This window comes from Haliaeetus albicilla, chromosome 12, assembly GCF_947461875.1.
Source record: "Haliaeetus albicilla chromosome 12, bHalAlb1.1, whole genome shotgun sequence".
Lineage (NCBI taxonomy): Eukaryota > Metazoa > Chordata > Aves > Accipitriformes > Accipitridae > Haliaeetus > Haliaeetus albicilla.
The window spans coordinates 21,085,826-21,112,580 of NC_091494.1; the positions used below are offsets into that span (position 1 = coordinate 21,085,826).

General features: G+C 42.2%; 1 protein-coding gene across 3 annotated transcripts in view; it reads right to left on the minus strand.

The window, feature by feature from the left end:
* AKAP13 (A-kinase anchoring protein 13) overlaps positions 1–26,755 on the minus strand; it is a 227,727-nt gene that overhangs the window by 54,068 nt on the left and 146,904 nt on the right. The window contains exons 1-4 of one of the 3 annotated variants that reach the window (XM_069798475.1): positions 21,563–22,436; positions 11,730–11,811; positions 7,741–7,877; positions 810–1,156 (exon numbers count right to left, since the gene is read on the minus strand). In XM_069798475.1, the coding sequence (XP_069654576.1) occupies positions 810–1,156; positions 7,741–7,877; positions 11,730–11,811; positions 21,563–21,643 (647 nt within the window). In that variant the 5' untranslated portion in view covers positions 21,644–22,436. Of the gene's footprint in view, positions 1–809; positions 1,157–7,740; positions 7,878–11,729; positions 11,812–21,562; positions 22,437–26,755 lie in introns of those variants that run through there. The other 2 variants (XM_069798476.1, XM_069798474.1) reach the window with 2 other exon arrangements.

Genomic DNA, 26,755 nt, shown 5'->3' on the forward strand with positions numbered 1-26,755 from the left:
TGGTCAAACCTCCACTGGTTTCAGAACATGCAGGGTTTGACCCGAAGTGTCTGGCAGCCCAGATGCTGAACAGTGCAGAGCACAGCAGGGAACCTTACACCAACTACTTTATTGGTGTTCATCTTCCTTTACTTCATCTTTTTCCCCACTGAGATGGGGGGCTGAGCACCTTTTCTCCCCAGAGTTACTTGGCACCAGCATCTACACACTCACATGGCTGTTACACCTCTCCCTCTTGCATCTTCTGAAAGAACAAATGGGAAAACTTCCCTTTTGAATCTTCCTGGGCACCACCGGGGACATTGGTGATGAGTTAGGTGGGACTTACTGTCCATGAGAGACTGAGGTGGAACCAGTTCCATGAAACAGGGACTACCCATCTGACCACTATGAGGAGCCTCCACACTTTTTTTTGAAACCCTGGTGCCTGTGCTATCTTTTAATACAATCAGAGCAACAATGGTCGTGTTTATTTTGTGGTCAATGAGATTTAACACTCCAATAATTCCTTTAACAAAGCCCTTCATATAGAAAGGGGTGGTGACAGTTCAAATGGAAGACCTGTCCCAAGGTAATTCCATTTGCTCTGGAAAGCTCAAGCATATTGTAGGTATTAAGTGCTTTAATCCTGAAAGTTAATTTAAAACAAACAAACAAACATATGTTAGGAGATTGTCTTCACCCCTTTGAGTGAAAAAGAAATAATCAGAAGTGACATCCTCAGTTTTCTGTTTTATCACGCCGAGTCTAAAGCTTAGATAAATATGCATGAGTGGGTGCAAAGTAAATCAAAGCAGCTCTTTACTCACCTCCTCTGATTTATTTCTGCTTCATTGGTGGCGTTCTTCCCTGGCCCCCAACTGTGTCGACGGAAAGGTGACAGTGGCCGCATGGAGTTTCGTAAGACGGAGGAATGAGCGGGCACATCCGTGATACTGTCCAGCTCCTCTTCCTTCTCTCCTCCCTCCGTGGCCACCATGTTCATGCAGCTGCCATCCAGGCTGTGCCTGTCCTTGGGCTGGACAAAGTTCACCGTTGGCGGGAAGGGAAGGGATGTGTCGCTGCCCAAGGATGAGTTCCTCTCCAGGGACATGGTGTCATCGGCAGAAGAACTGGAGCTGGTAACATCACAGGCAGACTGCTCCTCTTCAGGCTGCTGTGGATGAGAAAAATTAGAAATATATTAAAGTAGAATCATAGACTGGTTTGGGTTGGAAGGGACCCTTAAAGATCATCTACTCCAACCCCCCCACCACAGGCAGGGACATCATTCACTAGATCAGGTTGCTCAAAGCCCCATCCAACCTGGCCTTGAACACTTCCAATGAAGTGAATACATTTAACATTTTAAATAAATGCAAATATTTTATATTTCACACGAGCTGAGAAATTTGCTAGCTGATAGCATGAGGCACAGTAACCATCACAGAAGCGAGACTTTTGGCTCTGGTTTCAAAAGATGTTGAAATGCTCTGCAGAGCAATCTCTTCCACCCCACAAGTCCCTGACTGCCATAACTCTGGGCTCCCAGCTTGGGTCTTCTGCCTGCCTTCCTCTCTCCAATTCCACATTTCATCCTGCACAGAAAATCCTGCTCCTCTCACCATTTCTGGCTAAAGCTGTTATCGGTCGAAGTGCCATAAAACCACCAAAGGTTTACGGAGAGCGATTAATGAGGAACTGGGTCATCATGACTCCTGATGACAAACTCCAGCCCCTCCCGTGGGACCTGGTATGGGTTTGTACCTCTCAGCCACGACAGCTTAAGGGCAACATACTGTTCCACCGCATCGTGCAGCACAAAAGGGACAATTACTCCAGTTGTAGAAGACAGACAGAAAAAATAAAAGCTTAAATCCCTGTCCCCCACTACTTTCCATTAAGCAGAAAGTTAATGCCAGGGTTTGCAGCATTTTTCAAATCCAACTGCAATTGAAAAATACTGTTCCACAGGATCTGCTGCCCTGTATTACAGGTCTCAAGTCATACTGCAATTTTTTGGTTTAGTTTGCTCCAAAAGCAGTAAGTGGTAGCCAAACCAGTTCTCTTTGGCCAAAGGCCACATGCTGACCATACATCCTGAAAAGAGCCTGTGCATATTCTGTGTTCCCCGTGGCTAGCATAAAAAAACACAAGCATCTCTCTGACATCACCTTCAGTCTGAAATGGTGTTTGCCCCGAGGGACTGACGTGGGAAGTTTCAATTTATTCTCCTGCAGAGCCCTGCGCTGTATCATTTAAAATAATAATAGGCAGAATGATCTGTCAGACCATATATAATAGACTATTCAGCAAAGCCACAGCAGTTAATTGTCTTCAAATAGCAGGCTCGGTGGGTCTCAGCAGAAGCTGAGCACTCAAGGAGCTGCAGGCTGTCAGCTCTCATTTGGCAGAAGACAACAGGCTATAAAATCCCGTTCTCAGAAAGGGCCAGATGAACGGGAGCGGTGCCACCCCAAGGCAGTCCTCACCTCGGATCCCACCACCCTGACTTTGTTCAAACCCAGCAGTGTTAAATGCTCCAGACACTTTTGCTTTTCTGTGCTTTTTTTGATGGGCACACATTATAAGCTAAAGGCTTCTTGTTCAACTGAATAAAAAGAAACCGAGATGTTCAAAAAGTATTCTAATCAAACATTTCACTATTTAGAGGGAAGCCCTGTTTGAAGTTTGGCTATTTTTTATTCTTATTTTGGTTTAACAGGTACACAGTAATGTTCCTAAGGTCGTTTAAATAAATGCTGTCATGCTATTTCCCCTCTCCCATCCATCAAGGAAAAAAAGAGGAAAAAAAAGACAGCATCCACAGCACAACACCAAAGTACAAGGCACCTTTTAAACACAAAAACCACACTAAAAATATATCCCTCCAAAAGCATTCATTTCATGGTAAGGAATGTCAAATATTAATGGTGAATTTGTGTAAATACTTTAATAGTAAACTTATACTGTAAGGTAAAGTATTGTATTTGACATGTACTTAAATAGGAAGCGTATGTTAACACAAGAGAGAACTGAAATGGATGCCCTGTAAAGTTTTTGATGACGTTTGGTGTTATTCAAGATAATCTGATATTTGTGTGAGTCATGATGAGAGCTTACTGAATTGCTTAAATCCAGACAAATTAAGTAGTCATTATGTGGATAATACTCCTTCAGTAGAATAAGCAGTCTGCTTTGCTTTTCTGAGACACAGAAAAATACTGTTAGACATTAGGGAAGCACAGCAGGAGGAGAGAGGACTGCCCACCAGCTGTACAGTGGAAGGATGGGACAGTTTGGAATCATTAAATTTGGATGCAAATCTAGCAACAATAGTGCAGAACATCAAATTATATAGGGAGGAATTAGAGTAAAAAGAGGAATTTTTATTTCCCATATGAAAATACCGCTCCAGTTTAAAATGCAGAAAAACCAATTCCCTAGCAGGGAAGATTTAGGGTTTCTATTGTAAAGTGGTTCAAAGAGATATTTGAAAAATGTGAAATATATTTGGTCCATTTTAACTTTTACCTTGAGCATCAGACTGACTACAGAACGCAACAAACAATTCCCTTGAACCTGTGGCCCACTCTTATTCCTCTAAAAATATTCTGTCTTCATTTAATATTTTTTTTTTTTTGGAAACAAAGCAAAATAGTTACTATGAAAGACCAGAACTCTGTCTGCAAAATGCCAAGTGTGGCTGACATCTAAGAAACATCTATATTGTAGCCACCTCTGAAAAAAATTAGCTATCTGGCCAAATGTCAGTAAATATGCATTGCTCTTTAATCCTACTTGAGTAAGAAAATGCGCTGTTTGCAGAATAGAAATGGTTCTCTAATGTGTTCTTTTCCTACATGAAAAATGAAACACTAAAGAAATATTAATTTTCTTCAAGTTAGGCTTGCTGCATTGCACCTCAATGAATTCAACCCTTAACTGTCACCATAAAACTCATGGCTGAAAAGAGCCTTTACAGACATGTGCTAACGGGCATTTTCTTTGCTCTCAGAAACATAACTTGGTAAGAAGCTAGTAACAAAAAAATCAGATGAGTCGTAAAAAGTTAGTTTTCTGAGAAAGAACGTATGTACTTCTTCAAGAATAGGGATAAGAGAAATCACTACGATGGGGGGGTATAAGATAACTTCTTCAATTAAATCCCTCCATCTGTAGGTCTTGATAAGTGGAATTAAAATGTTCTTTCAATCATTTTCATGATGACAACACGCAAAGTGCTGAAACACAAACTTACTCTGCCCCCGATCTTGCACATGACAAAGACATTAAAGGTGTTAGAGTATTTAAAAAAAAAAAAAAAAAAAAAAAAAAAAAAAAGAAAAAAATTAAACCCTGGCATCCTGAAGTTTATTTGGCATACCATTACACTACAGGAGTCAACATCTTTGCTTGGCTTGATACATAATCTTAGCAGTCAGTTGTTATTTGGATTGGCCTATGGCTCCAGGTTTCCTAAAATTAACCTCAATAGTGGCCTTCTATTAATTATTTATCATAATTTTCATGGTTTGGAGTGGAGGAGTCTTCCTGGTGAAAGCCTCTCTCTTCAAACTTTTATTCCTTCAGGTTTGGGGTTTTTTTTGCATGGTTGGGTTTTTTTGTGTGTGGTTTTGTTTGTTTGTTTGTTTTTAATTCTGAAAAAATAAATGCAAAATATCTATGTATTTGTGTATTTCCTGGAGCAAACCAAAACAAAGGCAGAAATTAAACAAAATTCAAGGGGTTGAGTTGCAACCCCTTCCTTTAACAATGATCTGTGGATTCCTGACTTCCCAAGGGCCTTTCATCTGAATCATTTCCCAAGAGGCACATTAAAAAACTTCCCAGTAATGCTGAATTTCAGTGGCAGGTTAAAAGTTAAGATGAGCAAAGTGTATGGGCTACGCCCAGGACGTTGCCAGATGATTGTGAGAAATGACCTTATGCAGCATTAATCATTCAAGAAGGAGGGTGTTGCAAAGCCTGCCCAGATGGCTGTCTGAGACAGAGAAGGAAAAGCAGGATGATGAGGACATGGGAATGAAGCGCTGACGCAAAAAAATAAAACATTTTGCTGAAGCCTTAGACCTCATGTTGGAAGCGATATCTGGGTTTCAGCGACAGCCTCTGAAGTCTGAAAATAGTGCTAAAGCTCTCGGAACCCAGCAGCTCATGTTACTCAGCTCAGCACATGTCCTTCAGAGGAAAAAAGAAATTAAAAAAGAGATAAGCACAGGAGACAGCACAGACATGGTAAGGAGAGCATGCACCAAACACCAGGGACAGTTTAAGGTACCTGCGATTTTGTGACCCCACAGACCCCAATGCTTCATGGTCCTGGAATAGAACCAGTGCTTAAAATCTACGAATTTCAAGTGATGTCTATGGAAGCCGCCCAAAGACAAAGGCCCTGGAGAAACAATGGCTTGTTCTTTCTAAATTCCTTTTAATGTATTAAGTAGTTAACAGAGGAGGAATGATCTATACAACAAAAAAACCCTCTAACAGACAAAAAGTTCAACTCTTGCTCCACACAACAGGGAAACAAGAACAGGACTAGTAATCACAATAATCACCATGACACTGAAAGGTTCGAGATCCTCTTTTTGTTCATAAACATGTTCTCTCTCTTCCCAATTTGATATGGAAACTGGGAAATTGATTATTGAAATTGGGAAATTGATATGGAAATTTAATAGGCTTATAACTAACCAACTACAACCAAGACATGCATCTTATAATATTTTTCAGAAGAAAGATTACAACCAGCACTTATCTTAGTGGTTATTAAAAATATTTATAATTTGCATTTCTACCAGCTGGGCTGAATAGTCAACACCACCACCACCAAAAGACTGAATTAAGGAACAAGCTCACGACACTAAACTAGTGTCTCTGGTCCTTCTAGAAATATTAACTGTGGAATAGGTACTCAGACAAATTCTGTGAAAGGAGACAAGGAATCAAGTTAGTCAGCAAAGCAGAGACAAAAAAAGTGACTGAGGTTGAGATTAGCTTTGAATAACTTCCTAAACTAAACTCAGGAACCTTTTGAACCCATTTGTAGACGAAGTCTGCAATCCACCGTATAACGAGAACAATGCAAAGGCTGCCAAACTAAGAAATTCCCTTTCTACAAAGAAAATAATTTCCTCCCTCTGCCTGCTCTCCACTGGCAATTGAAGATCTGCCTTCCCCACAACCTTCTCCTTTTCCCTGCAGCATCCCTACTACATTGCACCACCTCTTCTTTTTAAGTTTTAATTTTTCTTCTCATATTTGGAGAAAAGAAACTTTCCACATAAGAAAGGGCAAAAGCTAAAATTCTGTACAATATAAAATTTACTGTGTTCCCACAGCACTCTTCTCCCATGCACACCCATACATGCATTAAATCAGGCTCGAATGGCAGTCGCCTGTCATAATTCATGCAACTCTACACAAGAAAATTGAAGGCAGTCTTCTGCTCTGCCAAACAGCCTTATATTCTCACAGTCCAGGGTCCCGCATCACTTTGAGGGTAAGATGGGAAAGGGTGAGGCTGGTGAGCTCTGTGCCCTACCACATGCATTAAGGATGACTTTACTGTTCATTTATAGCACATGAGATCACTTAGCCTGGGGCTGTGGTGTTTCCCATCCTTCTGGAAAATATTCACCATCATCTGATTTGATTTAAGCAAACAGAATTTTGTTTCATTAAATATATTTCTCTGAAAGCAAGTGTGAAACCTACTCCAAAAGCTTAGTTTTTCAGAGCAGGAACCATGCCTGCTCAAACAGGTAAGCTGGAGCTGAACCTAAGCATGTGGTTTCACAGAGCTGAGACCAACAAGATAGCTGCTCTATGGAAGGTTTATGTCCTCTTTGATTCTGCATCACTCTATTCTTTCTGGGTGCTTTTTCATCATCTACTTATGGCAAGAAGAATATAAATTACCAGCAAGACAATTCTTAAAAAGCAAAACCTAATCACCCTCTGAACAAATTCAGGCTGCTCTGATGCAGATGGCAAAAGACCGATGCTAAAGGGAGGCATCCTCTGTTCAGGAGGCTGACCGTATCTCAGGTCTCACCCACTCCTCCTTCCCCTTCTCAGCCGTGAGCAACACAAAGGGCACAGAGGTGACTAAGGTTAGTAATGACTTCTGTTGTTGATTTTAAGCAAACCTGAAAACATTTTCCTTCTGCTTGCACGCAAAAAGGCATTAGAGGTACGTCGCCTAGGCAACAAAACTATTCGTTGGAATTGGCCTTAAGTATTTAGAGTGAGTGTTTCCTTCCTATCCAAGGAGTCACACTGAATTTACAGAAAAACATTGGTTCCTCTGAGAATTACAGTACATAATTCTGAAGGTGTCAGGGCAGAGGTCATGTTTGCTGGAGAAAAGCTCTTTGTTACATGAGTTAAAGATGGCTTTCATATCATCTGTGCAATCCCTAATGAATTTGCAAGAAAATCCACCTTTTCAACTGTTCCTCTAGTGCCTGATTTACTTTTGGACAGCCAAAATTACTTTCATCTTTTTAACGTTGAGGGCTGCACGGTTTTTGGAATTCTGCTGCAAGTAAATATATCCCTTATGTTGCTGCATCCGAAGAGGGGACCGGATCCTTCCCATCTATTCCATTCCAGGATAATAGCTTCCAGGTTTCTAACTCACCAGTGAAACCAAGATGATGTGCATTTGCAGCATGGGTTTATTGAATCAGGCCTCCGAGCTTTTTTAACCATATCCCAACCAGGCTTTCCTACCTTTCCAAAGACAAGGTCTTCCATCCCATCACCAGGCAAGGGGAAGAGGTCAGACTCGCTCCCAGACTCTCTTTTAAGGACACCCTGTGATGAGGCACAGACGCTACTCAGCCCATCTTCCAAGAAGTTCTCACATTCTGTGGGAACAAAGCAGAAAGAGTTATGATCTGATGTTTTCTGTAGCATCCATACATCCAACTCACACATTCTCAGTGAATTTAAGGATTTAAAACAAACAGTAAACACAGCTTTGTAAATTGTGTTCACCTCCCAAAACCATGCCTGCAAATTTTCAAATAATTTGTTCAAGAGTTTAAAACTCTTTTAATGCATCATCGAAATACATGGTGCAAACAGAAATTCTGCATTAAACAGCCATATGTGCTTGTAGCTTGAGGTGCTGATAAATATGCTACATATCAGGTACCCCACACAGCATAACAGGGTGTTTCCCATTGATTGCAGCAACTGCAAAATCATATTAATATTCAATAAATGTAGAAATATAGCTTGACAATATTTGCTTTCTTTCTCAATTAAAGAATCAATTCCCTCTAAATGCCAAAGTGCTTTTAACGCATACTGGGACGATTATTTCATCCCTTCTATACTTGTCACTGAAAAAGCACTAGTATGACTTCCATGACAAGCTTTACTTTTTGAAGATTCAAAAATTAAGTGTTTTTTAAAAATTCTCAGCTTTTCTAACTCCTGACATTGAAATATAAGCTTATTGCATCTCTTTTTTCTTCCTGCTGTTTTTATTGGGGTGATCAGCAGCACAGAAATAGACTACAGCCACTGAGAAAGCCCTTCCTTTCCAAAAACCTTAACAGACAAGTATTTGCATAAAAAAATGCCTGGATATAATTTCATTTTTTCAGCCTTTAGGCAAAAGTATTAATGACAATTTTGGCAATAACTGAACATTCTTTTCTCCCAGCTCAAAATATTTTCTAATTATTAGTATTTTTTTTAAAAAAGAAAGGTGTTATTGTGCAACCTGCTCTAACTAAACAGATCCAAAACATGCTTGGCTCCCTGGAGAGGAGCCAGGGCAATAAAATATTGGTTCACTCTTAAATTACACCTGACTAACTCCATCCTTGGTGACATCAAGCTTACACATCAATGCAACGATGACAGGTTTGGGTAGCTCGAAGCCATCTTTTCCCCTTCCCCATCCTTAACCTGCGCCTGACAGCAGCTATCAAACACCCCAGCTGCAGTCCAGCTGATGGGAGTGACTCCACTGTTGGAGAAAATGATTTATTGATGGCAGCCAGGCTGCCCCCATTTAGGGCAGGGGGGAGCCGAAGCCGGTTGGAAACCCCATTACCCCGTAGAGGAGTTTCCACACCGCAGAGAATTGGAAAAGCACTTATTGGAGGCAACGCGTCTGCTCCCCAGTCCTGTTCCCCTTTCCGTAAACCTGGAAAATCTGATCTGCTTTTCCATCACCAAGGGGGAGAAGAGAGGGAAAAAAAAAAAGAAGGGAAAAGCAAAGAAGAGACAGAGAGGCTGTACAGGGAATGGGCCAGGGTGCTGGCCGTCCAGCTGGCAGCTGACAAAGCATGTCCGCAGCCCAGACTGAAAAACAAAGGGGCTCGAGCCACGTTCCAGTGGAAAATCAGCGGGGACGGTCCAGATGCGCCAAGGGACAGATACCTCACCCCAACGATAAATCACAAGAGGTAGCGAAGCCTCCTCTGCAGGAGCCTCCGAGGTACAGAGATGAAGCAGCGGGGAAGGACGATGAGGTGCAGAGTGATGGGGACCCATGCACACCTCAGCTCATCTGTGCTGAGAAACTAATTCCCAAACCCTCTCTTCCCTGCACTCTCCTTTATTTTCGATTGTTTGGAGGCGGGTATTCCCCCTCCCTTTTTCTCAGCTCGTTGGGTTTGTGTTCTTTGCTTTACACTGCGCAGGCATTGCACAACGCCGAGTTCCGTCTCCCTGACCCGTGACCTGGTAAGCACCGGTGACAGCACTGCCACGACACGGGGACTGTGACTGCCGTCACACAGCCACCCCTGCCTGCTGCACATGCTGCATTTATAGAGCAACTGTGCCTATCTGCTCCTCTCTGTGGAGGTACAGGTGAAAATACAACGATGATGGCAACACACTTCTGCACATAATATAGAGGCAAAAAAACCCTACATAGTAAAAAGCCCTAGGAAGAAAATTTCCAAGCAACTCTCTTACATACATTTTCCAAACCCTCATGTCCTCCAAGACAGGGCTGAGCCCTCCAATTCCATGCCGATAGCTATGTATCTGCTACACTCCTCCAGGCATTTAATTTCAAAAGCACTGACAGAAAATGAGAAGCTACAATTTCTGGAGTTACTTTTTAAGATTTGAGGACTCTGCCCTTACAAGCCATTTCAGCAGGATTATTCAGCAGGTAAAAAAGGTCCAATTCCCTATCAAGTTGTGTATTTTTAAGTTAGCCACATTACGACAACTAGTGGTTTTATTGCTATTCGGTGTTGCCAGACTTCCTGGCCCTCTCTACACTGCACAGCACTGCAGCGCAGCCAGAGGGATGCATGTGCAGTAACAACATTATTTCTAGTAAGGCCAGAACCTGCAGAGCCTAAGATCTTCCTGCTGCTTCAGTCTGACTGGAGAACGCATTAATCAACTTTAAAACCTGCCTCTTTGTGCTTGTGTTACAGACACGTGTTACTATAATTATTAATATATATTTGTATATATGGTTACCTGATCACATAATTAATACTATATTTCTATAGTATGATCTTGCACTAGATAATTAATAAGTATTTAACTGATATTGATCCATATGAATACACGATTATAGATTTGGCAAGTCAAATGAGCGCACATCATTTTGCAGCCAAATGGAGCGCAATATCTCTTGCCTGAAGTGTAAAAATACCATACCAAGAGGCAAGGGATTTGGGGACACAATTAGGAAAGAAGCAGCATGGTGATACCGCAGGTTCTCCTGTAAAACACTCTTGAAACAGCTATTTACTGTTCATGACTATTCTAAACAGAGCACTTTTTTTTTTTTTTTAATAAAAAAAGCACTTAACTTTGATGGGAGTAGAACTTCTACCTAGAATAAACCCCACATTATCAGTCACCCACATTACCTCTTCTTAGCCTACACTCTGAAAAGACTGGGTTTGAACTTCACATTGACACTCAGTGATTCAGTCCCTGTTTTTCATTCAAGTCACTCAGATAAACTGAAGGAGATTCAGGTGAGACCCCTGCTCGTAATGAGAGCAAGGCAAGAAGCGTCCTCTCTACGAACAGTCCAAGGCAAGTCACTATTCAGGGCCCTGATAAATTACTCTATTTGTTTTGAACATGCATAATTCAATGAAAGGAAATTTTTTTCTTATCTTGGACACCAACCCCTCTTTGAAACTTGCCCAGACAAGATTTTCTGTCCCAGTGGAAGAGCCAGAAAGCACCAGCCAGCACGCAGGGCTCGGAGCTCAGCATGGCTGGTGGGCAGGGTGTGGGAACGATGTCTCTGAACAGCCTTCCTGCTTCCTGAAGGCAACTTTCAGAGGGGAAAAAAAAAAAAGTAAAATAAATAAAACCAAGCCTACAGATTTGGATCTAAATGTGGATTCAGAAGTTTAAATTTCTGACCTTTTTTTTTTTTCTTTTATTGTATTATTCTTTTAGCTAGAAACCATGTCTGTGTGCCCCATAACACCTTTCAAGTTTATTTAAAAAAAAAAAAAAAGGCAAAAAATTGAAATACTTTAAATGTGTAATTATTTAAGAAGATGACACACCACACAGCTCACTGCTAGTCAAGTGCTGCAACCACATGCTAACAATGACTCATGGCAGATTCATTACACATTTTCTTTAGTTTATGTGTTTTCCCCGTCAAGGCAAGGAGGTCAAAAATAAGAAGAAAAAGAAGGAAAGAAAAGGTGAGGAGAACCGCAGGGCTACTCATCTGGAGTTGCCACCAGCATGCTGCTCACCTGGAGACTCTCGTGTCCGCTTGCGCTCCAGCAGGGAAGAATTGGGACATGGCTCCAGCGAACACCAGCTTTCACGGTTTATCTGAAAAACAGACCAGAGCAAATCAAAGAAAGGTCACTCTTGCTAACGTCCCTGTTAGCCTCTTCTGCAATGTCACTCTGCATCGACCAGTAGATATATAGTTATGACTTAATTTTGTCCCAGTAATAAAAATCTCAAAAGTAACTCATGACTTTTTTTTTAGCATCACTAAACAAACCATTAAAATATGCCAAAAAACTTTATTTCTCCGTGGAAAGTATGACTTCAAGGTGGCTCCTGCTCAAGGCAGGAGTTCAGAGGGAGGATGAGCCAGCGTTTAAGCTACTAGTTGAGGGTTGAAGAAACCTGGCTTCAATTCTCACTTCCATTTGCAGTGGGACTGCAGGCAAGATACTCCTCTGCTTTATGCCTCAGTTCACTATCTACAGAACAGCAACTCCATACCACCCATATTGCTGCAAAGATAATTACCTTAAAGATCGTAAGGTGCTCTGATAATGTGGAAACAAGGGCTAGGGAAGCGCTCAGGTCATGGTGAGAACCAGAAGTACTTTGTGTTTGCATTAACTGAAATGATGATGATGTTAGAAACCCCCATTTTAACCCTAAGACACATCACATGGTTTATTTCAACATCAGCCTTTATCATCTCACCCCGTCCCCCATCCTTTTCATGACTTCCAGTCTTTCAGCAAGGATGACTGATCTGTTCTCAGCCTTCTCCTCCATCTGTCTGTGCTTTACTCTTCCTCAGATGGGTTGTGTTGTCCAACATTTTGACTCTGAAGTCTGCTGGACTATCCACAACCCTTGGTTCATCCAACATACGCTTCCCACCGCTTTTGTCTACAGCCAGTGGACTCTGGAAGCCCCTTTGCTCTCTCTGCTTCAGCAGCTCTGCCATTTCTCCTAGCCGAATGCCTTGATTTGTCAAACACAAGCAAATCTCACCTGGACAATCCCATGTCCCACGTCACGAAATCCAGAGGTTGTTTCCCCTCCTGACCTGCCTCAACACACAGGATCTCGCACATTATGTTGTAGCTAAAAGAAAGCTACTGAAATGGATGACTTTGATTTTATACGCCAACTACATCTCCTTCCTTCTCTCTGGTTTTCCTCTTCTCTCCTGAAGGAACTTCCTTTTCCCTCTCTATGTCAAATAGAGAATTTTTACTATTTACTTTTTGCATCTGACCCGTCTTCAAATCTCCTCCATGATCCTGCTCTGTTTTTGCAGTCCCCTGCTGTATTCTCATTCCCTCAATGCTCTCCTTTCTCCCATGTTATGAAATGCACCACTTTTTCCTTTTCTTTTTTTTAATAAAGAAAAAACAAGACTCTCCTACCCTTGACCTGACTTGCTGCTTTGACTAATGACCCACATCCTTCTCCCCTTTCTCGCTGAGATCATGGAACTTGTTATTTGCATTCACTGGCTGGTGCTCCTCGCCGGTCTGGCTGCATCCCCCTGCCCTTCACTGGAGGGGCTCCTGCCAGCACCTCTGCTCACCTCCTGCTCGCCACACCGCAGTCAACACTCCACTCCCTCAGACCTGTCAGCTACTTTCTACAGCACATTTTTCTGCCTTAGGTTTTGTCCTCCTCCATACTTCTGTGATGACAAAATGGGGTTGGAAGGGCCTTTGACAGGTCAGCTAGTCCCTTTCTGCTGCTCCAAGTCAGGCTGTACTGTCATCTGAGAGGTCTTAATCCAACATGCCCATAAAATCCTCCAGCAGCAAGGATGCTGTGACCTTCCTCAGTCAGCAGCTCTTGCTGGGGGAGTCAGGGAAGGAGCAGAGAAGATCGGAGAGAGAAAAAATGAGCAGGAGTCTCCCAGGAGAAGTGAAGGAGACCTCGTGCTCTACCAGAGAGTCAGGTCTCACGGTGACTTCAGAGCACGTCCCACCTCCACACAATTTTACAGGCTATTTTTCTTAGATACGATGTACACTTCCTATCAGTTTCTTGCTGGCTCTGCTCATACATCTGCATTATATACACATTCATCTAAGATCCCATTAGACCCCTCTATATGCATGCATCTAAGATCCCATCCTTCCCTGCACCTCTACTCAACACACATATACACACACCACCCTGTATACCCACCTTCTCCCTTTTACATATATTACTTATATTTTTTGTGAGAGGTGGAGAGGGAAGAAGAGGCAGTCTGAAGTCCGAGAAAGGCCTTTGTAAGCAAATACTCAAAACAATGATTTTTTTGTTTTCCAAAGTGACATAAAGATGTTGAATTTTAACTGTTGCATGGACAGTGGGTTACCGTTTGGGTTCCTTCAATGGAAGAAAGATACCCCCTGTTCTCAGTGAGGCTGAAGGGTATCTAGCCTTAGCAATTAAGCTTCACTGAAGAATTTATACCTACTTTTTTAGTCTTAAAAAAGCTATAAAGTCAGTAAATATCACATTATGACTGTAAAGTCAATAAATATCATGTTAATATTCTTTTCTCTCCTGACAAAGCAGAACCTATTTTGCAGCACACTGTCTTACATTTTATTAAAGGCAAATCTAGAGGTTGAGCCTGAACACACATAGGAGGACAAATGGAAATGTGCTCAAGTCCACACAAATGAAGGAATGACCCATTTCAGATACAAAATCAAATTCTGCCTCCTTCTGACTGGCTTGCACCTAACTCCTTCCTCATCATATTCAGCTTGATCCTCCTTATTCTTAAACCAGTGTATCTCCATCAAATTTAAGGGAACTACTCCTGATTTATACTGATATCCACTATTGGAAATTGATAATTAAACATGCTGTTCAATAATTAGCAGTAAGAAAGCAAATTATGAGGAGGTTCAAGCCTATCAGTTGATTGGTAACAGAATAAACTATATTAGGCAGAATTGACATTATATTTTTTTTCCTTTAATAGAACCAATTGAGTCATTCAATGAAAATGCATTATAGACATTGGCATTTTTTCAAAAAATATTTGAGTATTTTTCCCATTACCCAGCCAGCTCTCTCGTCTGCCCTGTGACTTTGCCAAGTATTGAAAACGTCTGTTTTTTTCTATTAAAAAAGTAATGAGAGAGTAACACTGAGGTTTAAGGTGCTGTTTCAGATATACCTGATTAGGTACAAAATAGAACATTAGGAACTAAGTATTTATCTCAGTGGCCCTAATTCAGGAATAATAATAATCATCATCATCATCAAAATACAAAGGAAACCACTACTATATACAAGTATTCCCTATGCCAAAACGAGCCCAGACACAATTTGAGGGAGGTTTACTGCATGCTCCCAGGAAAGTGGGTGGTCCACAGATACTCAAAACACAAACCCCACTATCCACAGCCCAAGACTGAGTACTGGACTCCCTCCTCAACAACTGAATTCTGCTTGTATTTACTCAGGACTAGTGACTGCAGGTACAGACAGTAAGGGCTGTAGAAAAAAAACCCACATTATAAAAGCACCTGAACATCAGGGATTGGGGAATGCAACAGTATGAAGAATTCAGAAATGAGGTTGTCCTGGGATTTTGTGGATTTGTGTGCATTACATGTAACAAAACTATTCCTCCCTTCTTCCCTTAGTCTCCATTTCACTAAGAGAAACCCAATGGGAGGACCTCAGGCTGGTGGCCATAGGAGATGGCAAAACTCCCACGCACTTTCTGCCTTGCCCACACTGATTATTATAGCCCATCGATTCTGGGCATCCCAAGTCTTTGCAGCAGGAGCAGAGGATGCAGCGCTGTTCAGATGGCAGAAGGGAATATGAAACAGCCTCTGGGAACAGAGTTTCAATATGAGGCTTTTGAAGAAATGCCAGGAGAGAACCAGCTATTTTTCCATGCAGAAGTCTGAATGTGTTTATCTGCAGCTCAGACACAGAATGAATCACGGAAGCACATCCCCAGGCACCAAAAACTGAATCCCAAAGGATTTTCTGTTTGCCTGTGAAACACTAGAGGACTAAGTGTCCAAAGAGGGCTTTAGGACACCAGCTGGGGTTGCAAGCAGCAGACTGTTTGATTGCTCTTTCTGGGCACACATGCATGTATTTCCTGACTCTCAGAGACATCTTCCTGCAGACATTGAATTTGAAACTTGATGTGACTTAATGCAGAAACCTCTTTGCATAAGAGAAGGATGGTGCTGGACTACCTGTGAGACAAACAGGGCTGGGATGTCCTCCATCATGTGGGAATGATAAGTGACCCCAGCCTCTGTTCCCAGGCTCTTCCTTACTTTCCCCCTGCATGAAAGTCTTGGCTGAGGAGTTCTCTAACTCCCTCCAGTGCTCGTGGGCCTGTGCGGTGCCTGCCCACAAAACCCAGAATTTGGACCTCCTTCTCAGAAGACATTTCAAAAATGTCTACTTCTGGCACAGTCGTGCAGCAGAGGGCTTTCTTGAAGCACTCGTCTTTGGGGCCAGTTGCTACCTGGCTGCTATGCACCTCTCCTACCTTTCTGCCACGGAAAAGTCCTTTTTCTCTCCCTCTGGTTTTATTTTAACTCTTCATGCCTTCCATTTCACAGTAAAGAAAACCACACTGACCTCTCAGGAAATCTTCTGCTATTTTAAAAGTTTGCACTTGTCAACTCCACTGGTAGCAATATAAATCAACATCTCTAGAGTAGAAGGAACCAGATGATTTTAACTTTCATTTCCTAGCAAATCTCTGGAGATCCATCTTCCCTCCATATTGTTTTAAATTTATCCTAAATTTACAAGTTTCCATTTCTCACCCCCCCCCCCCCAGCCTCCAGACTAAGTTCTACCTTGCAGCTAAAACCAGATACCATTGCACATAGGAAAATATTTAGTAGAGTAATTCTACTGGTGTATCATTAAGTACTTGTACACCACACTGAGCAATACCTGACACTGGGAAAGATTTGAAATATTCATCGAAGAACAAAATTAGCAGAAAACAGGCAATAACTAATTTGTTTAATAATCAGGAATGATACAATTATTTTTTATTTTATTTTTAATGCAAATCTTAATTATTCTTTAGGAACTACCTGTTCCTGAAAATTTCCTGTGGGATAGTTTTCATTGAAGAAATTTGTACACATAACTGGAATTCAATGTTTTTTCTCAGCAACTTTTAACTTTACAATTCCATTTACGATGGAATTATCCAGTTGCTTCTAATTGCTGAACTAGAAACTAAAGCAACAGTTGATTAACCCCCTTCACAAAAGCTACCTTTCAAGGTCCTCCAAACCTCTTTCAAAAGGACCATGAAGGATGGGGAACCTGGGGAAGGAATTTCCACTGTCTTCCTTCAACATCTGTTGATGCAAAAAAAACTCTGTATACACAAAACTTACATTAAGAGCAAAAATCACTGCTTTAGCAATCATCTTGCCAGAAAATATTAAGAGCACACGTATCAATTTGCTTGCAAATTCTGATTTTTTTAATTTTTTTTTCATAATCTCCCTGTGTATTTTCTTAGCTTTAGGGGAAGGTTTTACCATGCAGACCAAGAACACGAAGACCATTCTCCAATGTATGCCAAAAGGGACAAAGTGACAACACTTGCATTTCTGCAATGATTTCTACAGATTTATCTTCTAGCACTGTGAATATGCTACACTAAGCCTTTTACCTTTACAGAATCGGTGGCACCATATCAGGACAACATTTTTTCAAGCAGGTCCAAAGTGACCTTAGTCACAGCAACAAGTGAGCAGTGCTGTAGAGAACTACACTAAAGGATTACACCAGAAGAGGCTCCTACAACCACAGGACATTTTAAATGACTGAATAAATTAGCACTTTGTGGTATAAGAGCAACTCTGAATTCCTAGAGTGCACTCTTCCGCCGGCAATGTCCCAGCTGGAGAAAGGAACATGTGCCCCAAGAACATTTTCCAGCCCTTGGCACTGGGATGTCCTTCACCAGCAGAATTAAGAATCCTGATAACAACAAACTTTAAATAAGCTTTAAAAATAACAGCAATGGCCTTGCATAAAAACCACCTCTTGACTAAAATGGAAGCAAAATTCACACAAACATGTATGTGCCTAAGGCGAAAACACATCAGTTTTGTTTAAATATCCTTCCAGTTCTAATTCTACACAAGACATAAACAGAAAAATCTCAAAAGTTCTCCACAGCATCATAAACACACTTTGCTCCTGCTGTCCCTTCAATAACCAAACCAGTGCAGACAGATGCAGGATTAAAGTTCACAGTCATTTCAGGGCCACAAAGTTTGGTGAGATGCTGCATATCCATCATCTGAGGACAGTACTTCCCTCAGAAGAACCCCAAAGAAGGACTGCACATGCTTACGCATCAAATAACCAAAAATATAAAAAAGAAAAAGCTTTATGATAACATACAATAGAAGAAACCTTAGTTTCAGTTAGTTTGGGGACCTTCTCCACATACTACTTTTAGTTTTCATTGCCACAAATTGCACTTTGCCTTAGGTAGGCTGGGTTCATTCCAGAGGATCTTCTCCAGTGCTACAGTAGAGCTACCAGAGCAGCCCTCTGCCAGGGGCAGAATAACTAATTGATAACGCTGCCCCTTTAATTTCAAAATGCCTTCATTATTTTTGTAACATTGGGCTAGTTTTAATTTCATTAATAACGTTCTGATCTTTAACTGGAAGCTGAAAGGGATCTGTTCACCTGAAGAGCAGCTAACCCAAACCTTGTTTCGCCAGTTATGAAAAAGCTTACACCTTCCGCCTATACTTAACAGTTTGAGCACTCACGTACAAAGGTGAAATGCAGATATAGGCAACGAGCAATTATAAAACATTTCCAGTTGCGGTTGCTTAGTCTCCCATTCTCAAAGCGAGCCCATTTCTTATTTTCTAACTCTGCAAAGCACAGCCTGTTCATCCAGACTTGAACACTTGTCTAACTTCACATGTATTTGCAAGGTGCCAGCCAGTGTGGTTTCCGTATTCTGTCCCTAGACAGTTATATTTGTGGTAGCAGGCACAACATAAAAATGAGATAGGCCTGCCAACTCACACATGGCTTCCCATTTTGGGTCTTGGAATAACATAGCGCAGACTGCTTTACCCTGCACGTAGCTGCTTGGAGCTTAGTGAATTGTTCAGACAAGCAGATATCCCACATGCCCCACACCTTCTCCCTCATCTGCTACAATGCAATCCCAGCATTGTAGATGAGGGCAGAAAGATGAGGGCAAGTTTTTATGCCTTTTCTGCATCATCCAGTCTTCCCTGTACAGTAGCAAACCACTATGCTCAGCGACCAAGTTCATCACATTTGCATTGCTGCAGCAGCAAAAAGAGCCGCAGTAAAGATGAAGTCCTACCTCTGACACAGAGGCTAGGACACTGATTTACCCAGTGCCTTTTGCTTTTTCAGAGGTGGGGAGGAGGAAGAAACAATGTTAAAGCTAAAAATAATTGCGTGCATCAACACCCAAAATTGCTGAGGCTTTTTTTTTTTTTTCCCATAACTTCAGAATGCACCATTTCAGGCATAATCTGAACATGGAAAACTTGAGCCCCAACATACTGACCCTTCAGAAGACACATGCATTGCAAAACAGTCAGTAGGAACCAAAATTCTTTTGTTACTGTATCTAAGAATGGTTGCAATCAATGCAAATATAATCCCACCTATAGACATTTAGTAACTGAAATGATACAAGATCTTCTTTGTCCACAACTTGTTCCAGTTGTCTTTCTCCGTCAGCTGTTTTTCTTTCCTGTGTTGTGATTACCAAGTTCCTCGTCTTAAAATGAAGCAAAGAACATATTCATCTACCACTCAAAGAAAAGACAGCTTGTCTGAGTCAATCTGTAGGCCAAACTGAAAGCTGTTTGGTGCTTTGCAGATACCTTGTTAAAATTTCATTCACATCAAACACTCTTAATGGATCCAATTTGAGTTTGCTTTTGTTGTAAGGATATTTACTTGGTTTTCAACACTTGACACTTAAGAAACCCTGTCCTCTTAACTCACCAAAATATGATGACCTCGATAAGGTACAGTTTTTAATTAAAAACAAACCCAACAAAAAACCCCAGCCCCCAGCTCCCTCTTTAAGGGGTCTGATCCAACTCCCATTAACGTCAAGAGATGATCTGCCCACTGACGCACTCTGATGCTGGCTTGGATCCCTAGATCATCAAAATTTAATTTCATCTACCGGTTATGTTACAGAAACCAGCTAAAACATGAAGAATGACTAAAAATCAAGCTAAAGTTGATTGTAACTATAGCTGTCACTAGCACCCTCCTATTTTAAACATCTGCAGCCTGTACAGCCTATGTTTGGAGCAGCAATGCGTGCACACACGCACACATATATGGACACTGAGTCATTTGCAGGAACAGACAGTATAACCCACAGTTTTGAAACTCAATTAGGAAAATACTAGTGGGAACTAACAAGAGCCACATTTTGTTATAAAATCTAAGCTTTGCTGAACAAAAACTAATTTAAGGAACTGATGACATCAGAAATATTGAAGTCAGATAATTATAGTGAATTACATTTCAACCCATGCATTCAGATACTCTTTATAAAGAAAAAAGATTGGGTTTTTTATATTAGCAACCAAAGTTGTCGGGGTACCAGGTCTTCTCCCAAATATTATTAAGCAGTCATTTCACACAAGTAGTGTGTACACAATATGTCTACATTTTTTAATGACTTAAAAGATGTCTAGAGATTGAATACCATGGGATTCAATCCTCAACCAGCAACATTAACAGAAGAGTTAAAAAATACTCAACAAAATTGAGTTGGTAGAGAAAACAAGTTATGGTTATTTGTGTCACCAAAAACCAAAGGATACATTGTATTAAAGGAAAATACTTTCATTCCTAAACAAAGCAAGTTAACAAGTGCTAGGTCTATATTAGTGCAGATAAAGTAGAACAAGAATCATGTGAAAATAAATTTTTTTATACATTCTCATCTCGACTTGGAAACATGGACATGAAGCAAAAATCATAAAAAAGGAAGCCATACGATCATGCAGAAACCCACTGCCTCAGCTAAGAAAAGAAAAGAGAGAAAAAGGGAGAGGGAAAGGAAATGCTCTTCCAGGAGTTCAGATCTCTAAGTTGGGCTGTGTTTTGCAGTCCCTCTGGCTGCTTTCCTATTTCCATCCACTTTGCCAGGAAACTGCTGAAGCTCCAAAGAGCTGTTACGGAGACAGGACATTCCCAGACTGCCATTGTGCCATTTGGTGGAGCACTTGCTAATTTTAGATTAGAGGAGGAACACACTGGGACAATTAGCCAAAAGCCACTCCTGGCTCTTGCTCCAACCCATCTTCAGACAAAACTCACATCCAAACAATAAGACTGTGAGCAACACCCTTCAAACACAAACGAAAAACAGAGGCAAAGGGGAATCCACCATGCCTTTTTTGGCAGAACACATCTTTCGGGGGACACGTGCATTTCAACCCCCAAAGCAACCACTGGAAATGAAAACCCTTTGGCTGAACGGCACCTTACACCGAAAACCCACCTGCAAGTGCTGAACGTTTCAAAAGAGGGGGGGACCATTTAATGGCAGAGGACAGGGAAGATGGCCAGAGAGAGCTCTCTGAAAGAGTATCTGATTGCATGCCACAAGAGATTATCTGACTGCGGAGATAATTTAGCACGAAATGGTTTGATCGCACCCAAAGCCATCTCCATGCTGAAGGGCAAGAGCTCTTCTGCCTGTTCCCCCTCTCTGCACCATCCACCTGGGGACACAGGTACAGCAGCGAACAGATTGACCCGTTGGAGATAAGCAAAGGAACCCGTAAATAAGTGTACCCAAACATCATACCTTTAACAACACAACATCTACAGTCCTGTCCACCTTGGAAATGTCGCACAGGCTGTATCGCCTCTTGTGGCGTTCGTACATTTTGTCCAAAAAGCCGGGAGCGGAGGAGCAGAGCCCACCATGAACCCCAGGCTGACCGTGGCCAGGTGCGCTCCAGACCTCTCACATACGTGCTCAGAGGAGTCCCTGTGTCTCAGCACACCAGCCTGTCCGAGCCTCTTAACAGGAAAAAGAAAATCCCAGAGCTGCGACCGTCTGATAAAGTCTTCTCAGAACAGATTTGCTTATACAGGCAACGTAGGATCTTATAGTAAACAAAAGATATTTGAAGAGAGCTTTATACATATAGGATTGTTTTTTTGCAACTGCTAAGAATGTTATCAGCCTTCCTGTTTTAGTGATAATAATAATAAAAAAAATGTTTTCCAGACAACTTTGATATCCAAAAAGCACCAGAATGAAAATCCTGCCCGAAGAGAACAAAAGCCAGATGTATGCTGCAGGAACCCTGACGCTCCGAGAGGAAAGGCAGAAGGTAGACTCAGCCACGATGGATCTAATTCAGGAAAAAAAGAAAAAGAAAAAAAAAAAGACGATCACCGTATCCAACGTAAATACTGTCACCAACGTGTTTTTTCTTTCACGCCCTCATGCACTGAAAGAAACAATAAAAAAAGGTACTTTTCTCCTTTTGAGTTGGTCCACTGTTCACCAGACAAGAGGGCTTGGTTTTGCGTTAAGTTTAAATTTCTAATGACAGCACAGGGCAAAAGGAAAGAAAATAATGAAATAAAACCACTCCCTCCTGATTTGGGCTGGGACGTCACTACTTGCATTTTTAGCCCTGCACCAGTGCTCTCCCAGCTTTCAAAATTTCTTTGCAGTTGTGGGAGCATGATTCATCTCTTCAGAGAGAGGGGAAAAAAAAAAGAAAAAAAAAAAAAAAAGAGGAGGGGCGGGGGGGGGTGGTGGTGTAGAAAAAGCAGCAGCTTTTCTTTGCCAGCCTCTTCCACCTCCAGCTGCAGGCACTTGGTGTGTTTGCTCCGTCCAAAAAGAGACTGAGAAGCAAAGGGACATATTTTCAGAGAGGTAAAAAGACTCTTCCCTCTCCCCCAGGCAAGAAGAATGAAAGACAATTTCAGGCTTAACGCTTCCCCAAAACAGGAATGGAAACTTATGATTTAATCAGTGCAGACACACACACAAAAAAAGGAAATCAGCCATTTACTTTTTTTTGTTGTTTGTTTGCAACACAGAGCAAAAGATCTCAGCAACTTGCTGTCTAGAAAATACAATTTTCCCTCTTTTATTCTAGCCTGAAAGGCAGAGCTTTTTTTTCTTAAGAAAAAAAAAAAAGCTGAAGTTTTTTCGTCTTTCTAATGCTGGGCCAGTCAGAGTGTCTCTCCCCTCTCAATAGCTCATTCACATCAGCTGGGCCCTGCATGCACACTGCCACATGGTTTCCTGTTTTCAAACTGCCCCCTTGCAGCCCCCTCCGCCTTCCACCCCACCCTGACCTCTCGAGGGATGAAATCTTTCCATACTTCCCCGGCTTTAGACATTCTCTCATTCACCGATTCAAAAGGGAATGGGGGTGGTTAAAAAAAAAAAAAAAAGAAAAAAAAAAGAGAGAAGAAAAGGGGAAGGGGGAGGTTCTGTGGTTGGGTGCTTGTAGCGAGCAGAACTTGCTGCTTTTCTACATAGAAAAGCTGGAAACGCGGGAATTATTAATCCCGTGTTGCAAAGCAGGAAACACAGACACCGGAAACGGCGCTTATCAACCCAGCGTTTTGTCGCAGATCTCCAAAAGCCATCCTCCGCGGCACCAGGTGAGCTGGCCCACCTCCTGCCGCTGGGATTTGCTCCCAGAGTTAAGCGTTTGTAGGTCTTTTCATCCAGCCTCGTAGGGTGGCCCCGGTCCCCCGGTTGTATGAGGCACTTTGTAACCACCAGCTCAAGCTCTGGCAAAGGTGACTCAAAGCCTGCAGCCTGCTGAAACGGATAAAAAGTGAGTTTTGGGCATTTGAATGCAAGAGGAGTCTTCTAAAGGAGGTCTAAACCCAACTGCTACGAGTGGGCACTCCAAGCTCCTCTCTTTCCAGTGCTACCCAGCCTTCTGGCCATCCAAAAACATTGCACCATCAACCTGCCTGTGAGTAAAACAGGAACTGACTCCCCTCTGCACCTATTTGGTAAGACACTGAAGAACAGGAGTTTACAGAAACACAAAGTACTGTTTTGGGCTCTCCTGGATATGACACCCCCGATCCGTACAGTCAGATGATACAAAAGCATAATTACCCTTTAGATTTAGCAGGCTCAGTAAGCAAGCTGAGAAGGGCATCTTTTCCTAAGACTACAGCACAGCTCGGTGGCACAGTGGCCAGCCACCACTTGAAGGTCCACCTTTGGGCATCACGCCATGAACATTTCCTCAGGCGCTGGAGCGGGCTGGGAACTCGCAGCGGATGACCTCCTCCCCATAAGTGACACAGGTATGCTCTTACCTAGTCAACGCGAGGTATCTCCCCCCACTTTCCTTAGGCTCCAGTCTCTCCCTCACAACCCAAAGCTTCATCTCCACCACACCACCAGCTGAACTGAGGAGGATCTCCTCTACGAGGCTCTCTTACAGCTACAATCCCCGGCTCGAGATCTCAGCCAATGACTCTGTTCTCCTTAATAACGAGCGGAGCTTCTGCTTTCAGTATTAGGACACACACAAAATGTGGTAGTACTTCGGGGACTTTCTGGAGCCACCAGTTTTCTCCACAAGTAATGAATCCCAGAAATCATGTGCCTGTCGAGATGAGGAATCAGAAATGGCTGTGACAGCATTCCAGCCCTTCAAACACTACCATAAAAGGCAGGGATTTCCTCAAATCTAAATTTACAAGACAGGAACGTATAAACAAAGTGTGTGAATTTAGTTCAGGTAAACGAATTTGCAGCAGTCGCTGTGCCTTAATGATGCTCTAATGTTTCATTATGGAGCACCCGTACTTCTTTAACTGATACAGTATTTAATTTTGTTTTCTCATCAATTTAATTACAGCTGCTGGTATATAAGGCCAAGATTTACCCAAACAACAACTGCACAGCTCTGTCCAGGCACTCCACTTACAGCACTTCACCTTTGAATGGCAGAGCCCCTCTGGCAACCAGAAAGAGATGTTCAGCTGCAGGGCTCAAGCAATGCCCACCTTGCAGAGGACACTGCCACGTGAGCATCGCTACTAACTGTGACAGAGCATCTTCCATGGAGATGCAAGGTAGGTCCGACTTGTAGCTGCATCGACACCCAGTCTTTTGTGGCTCACATTATCTCACCCTTCCTACAGGTAAGGAGAAATGAGAAACACCTCTAGCCAAAGGAGGTAGGAGACACACTGGGAGATGTGCAACCTTCATAGCAGGAAGTTAAAAAGAGGAGGCCAATTTTTCTGAGCTATGCACAAGCATCTTGGTATGGCCAAAACCTACAAGTAACCCAACGTGTGCCTTCACAGGATAGGAGGGAACAGAAAGCTCAGGTGGAAGGTGCAGGCAGGTGGTGAGAGCTGGCCAGGGAAGCTGCCAGACCAGCACTAGGCAGGGTGACTCCGGGCACAGGACGTGTCCCAGGACTCATGTCCACGCCTTACCTGTGAATCAAGATGATGACCTGCCTTCCTCCATAATTATGTATCTTGATCTAGCAAAGGTTGCCAACTGATCCCTTTAGAGTCCTCTACACCTTCAGCCACAGAGGGAAATAATCAACACAAACAAACAAACCAACAAAAAAATATACCCCTCTCTCCCTTTCCTTTTTCTTTTCAAATTTAAGCTTTCAAATCCTGAATTTGTTCCAAGAGTTTTTCTGTGGTTATGTTCCTGACTCACAGCCAAGATCAGGAGGCCAGTGACGACTACAGACACCCAAAGTCCATCTCACCTTCATTTCCAGACTTTACTGTTGAAGGGGGGGAGAAACGTAAAATAAACAAATAGAAGATAATGTGCCAGACACACTCCCCCTTGGGAGACCATCACTCTCTTCCCACATTAGGTGGGGCTTTTGCTGCATTGTTTCAGGCTAGAAATCTTGCCTTGCACACAGCCTTATATACACACAGGCACGGCGAGCAGACGCAGAAGACAGACTCAGCCTGGACAAAGCAGAACAAAGGCTTCCAGTCTCCTTTGTCCATCTATTTAAGGCAGTCCCTTGAATGCCATATGCATGTTTACACAGTATACAGCATTTATGCTTAGAAACACAATGCACCAGAGGATAAAGATTAAATTTAAAACACCTACTCCAACGAGTAAATAATTCTCTTTTTTTTCAGCAAGTTGCTCAAAATGGAGAGGAGATGCGAGCAGCAGCCTGGGCCACCGGCTGCTGATGTGACAGTTCTGGGCTCCTTATTGAAAACATCTGGAAGAGCTGAGCCACTTTGTGCAGACAGGAGTTTGAAACTATCCAATCGTTTCATATCCAAACCAAAGTCCAGCACTGTGGATTTCAAGGGAAGGAAAAGGCGGGGGGGGGGGGAAGAACTAAAAGCACTCGATCACACCATATGATCCGTAACTCATCCAGATAAAACTCCGCCTCCTCTACCCGCTAACAGGCCTCTTAATGAGAAGGAAATCATGGTTATTCTGAAACAGACTGCACTATTGTTATCTGTTTCAAATTACTTTTGCCATATTGTTATGAAACGCTGAAAATGATGCAATCTGCAGAAATACTCAGGCGTATTAACTTTTTTAACTGCAGCTCTGATAGGAACTAATGGAGCAGTAGATGAAAGGAAAAAATTCTCCCTGCTTTAAGCAAGTCAAAACCCACTTTTGGGCATTAAACACAGGAGATAATAAATTCATCAGACAGTAGGAGAGAAGAATTACAATTTCAATTGCTCTTTTCTTAAAAGAAATCAGCTTTTTGGAAAGAGTTTTTAAAATTTTATGTTTCTGGCACTTGCAATGATAGACAAAACAAACCCCTTTTTTTCTAAAACTAAATAAGGCAAAGGAAATCTGCACTCTAATACTGCAAAGCCTGTAAGAGCAGCGCGTCCAATCTGGAAGGGAGCGCACATCCATCGTGTCTGCTGGGAGGCAGGTCAGCACCCGCATGAGAGAAGACCAAGACAGATGCTCGAATGTGGATTTTGAAGATGACCAGGCAGTTGCTGAACA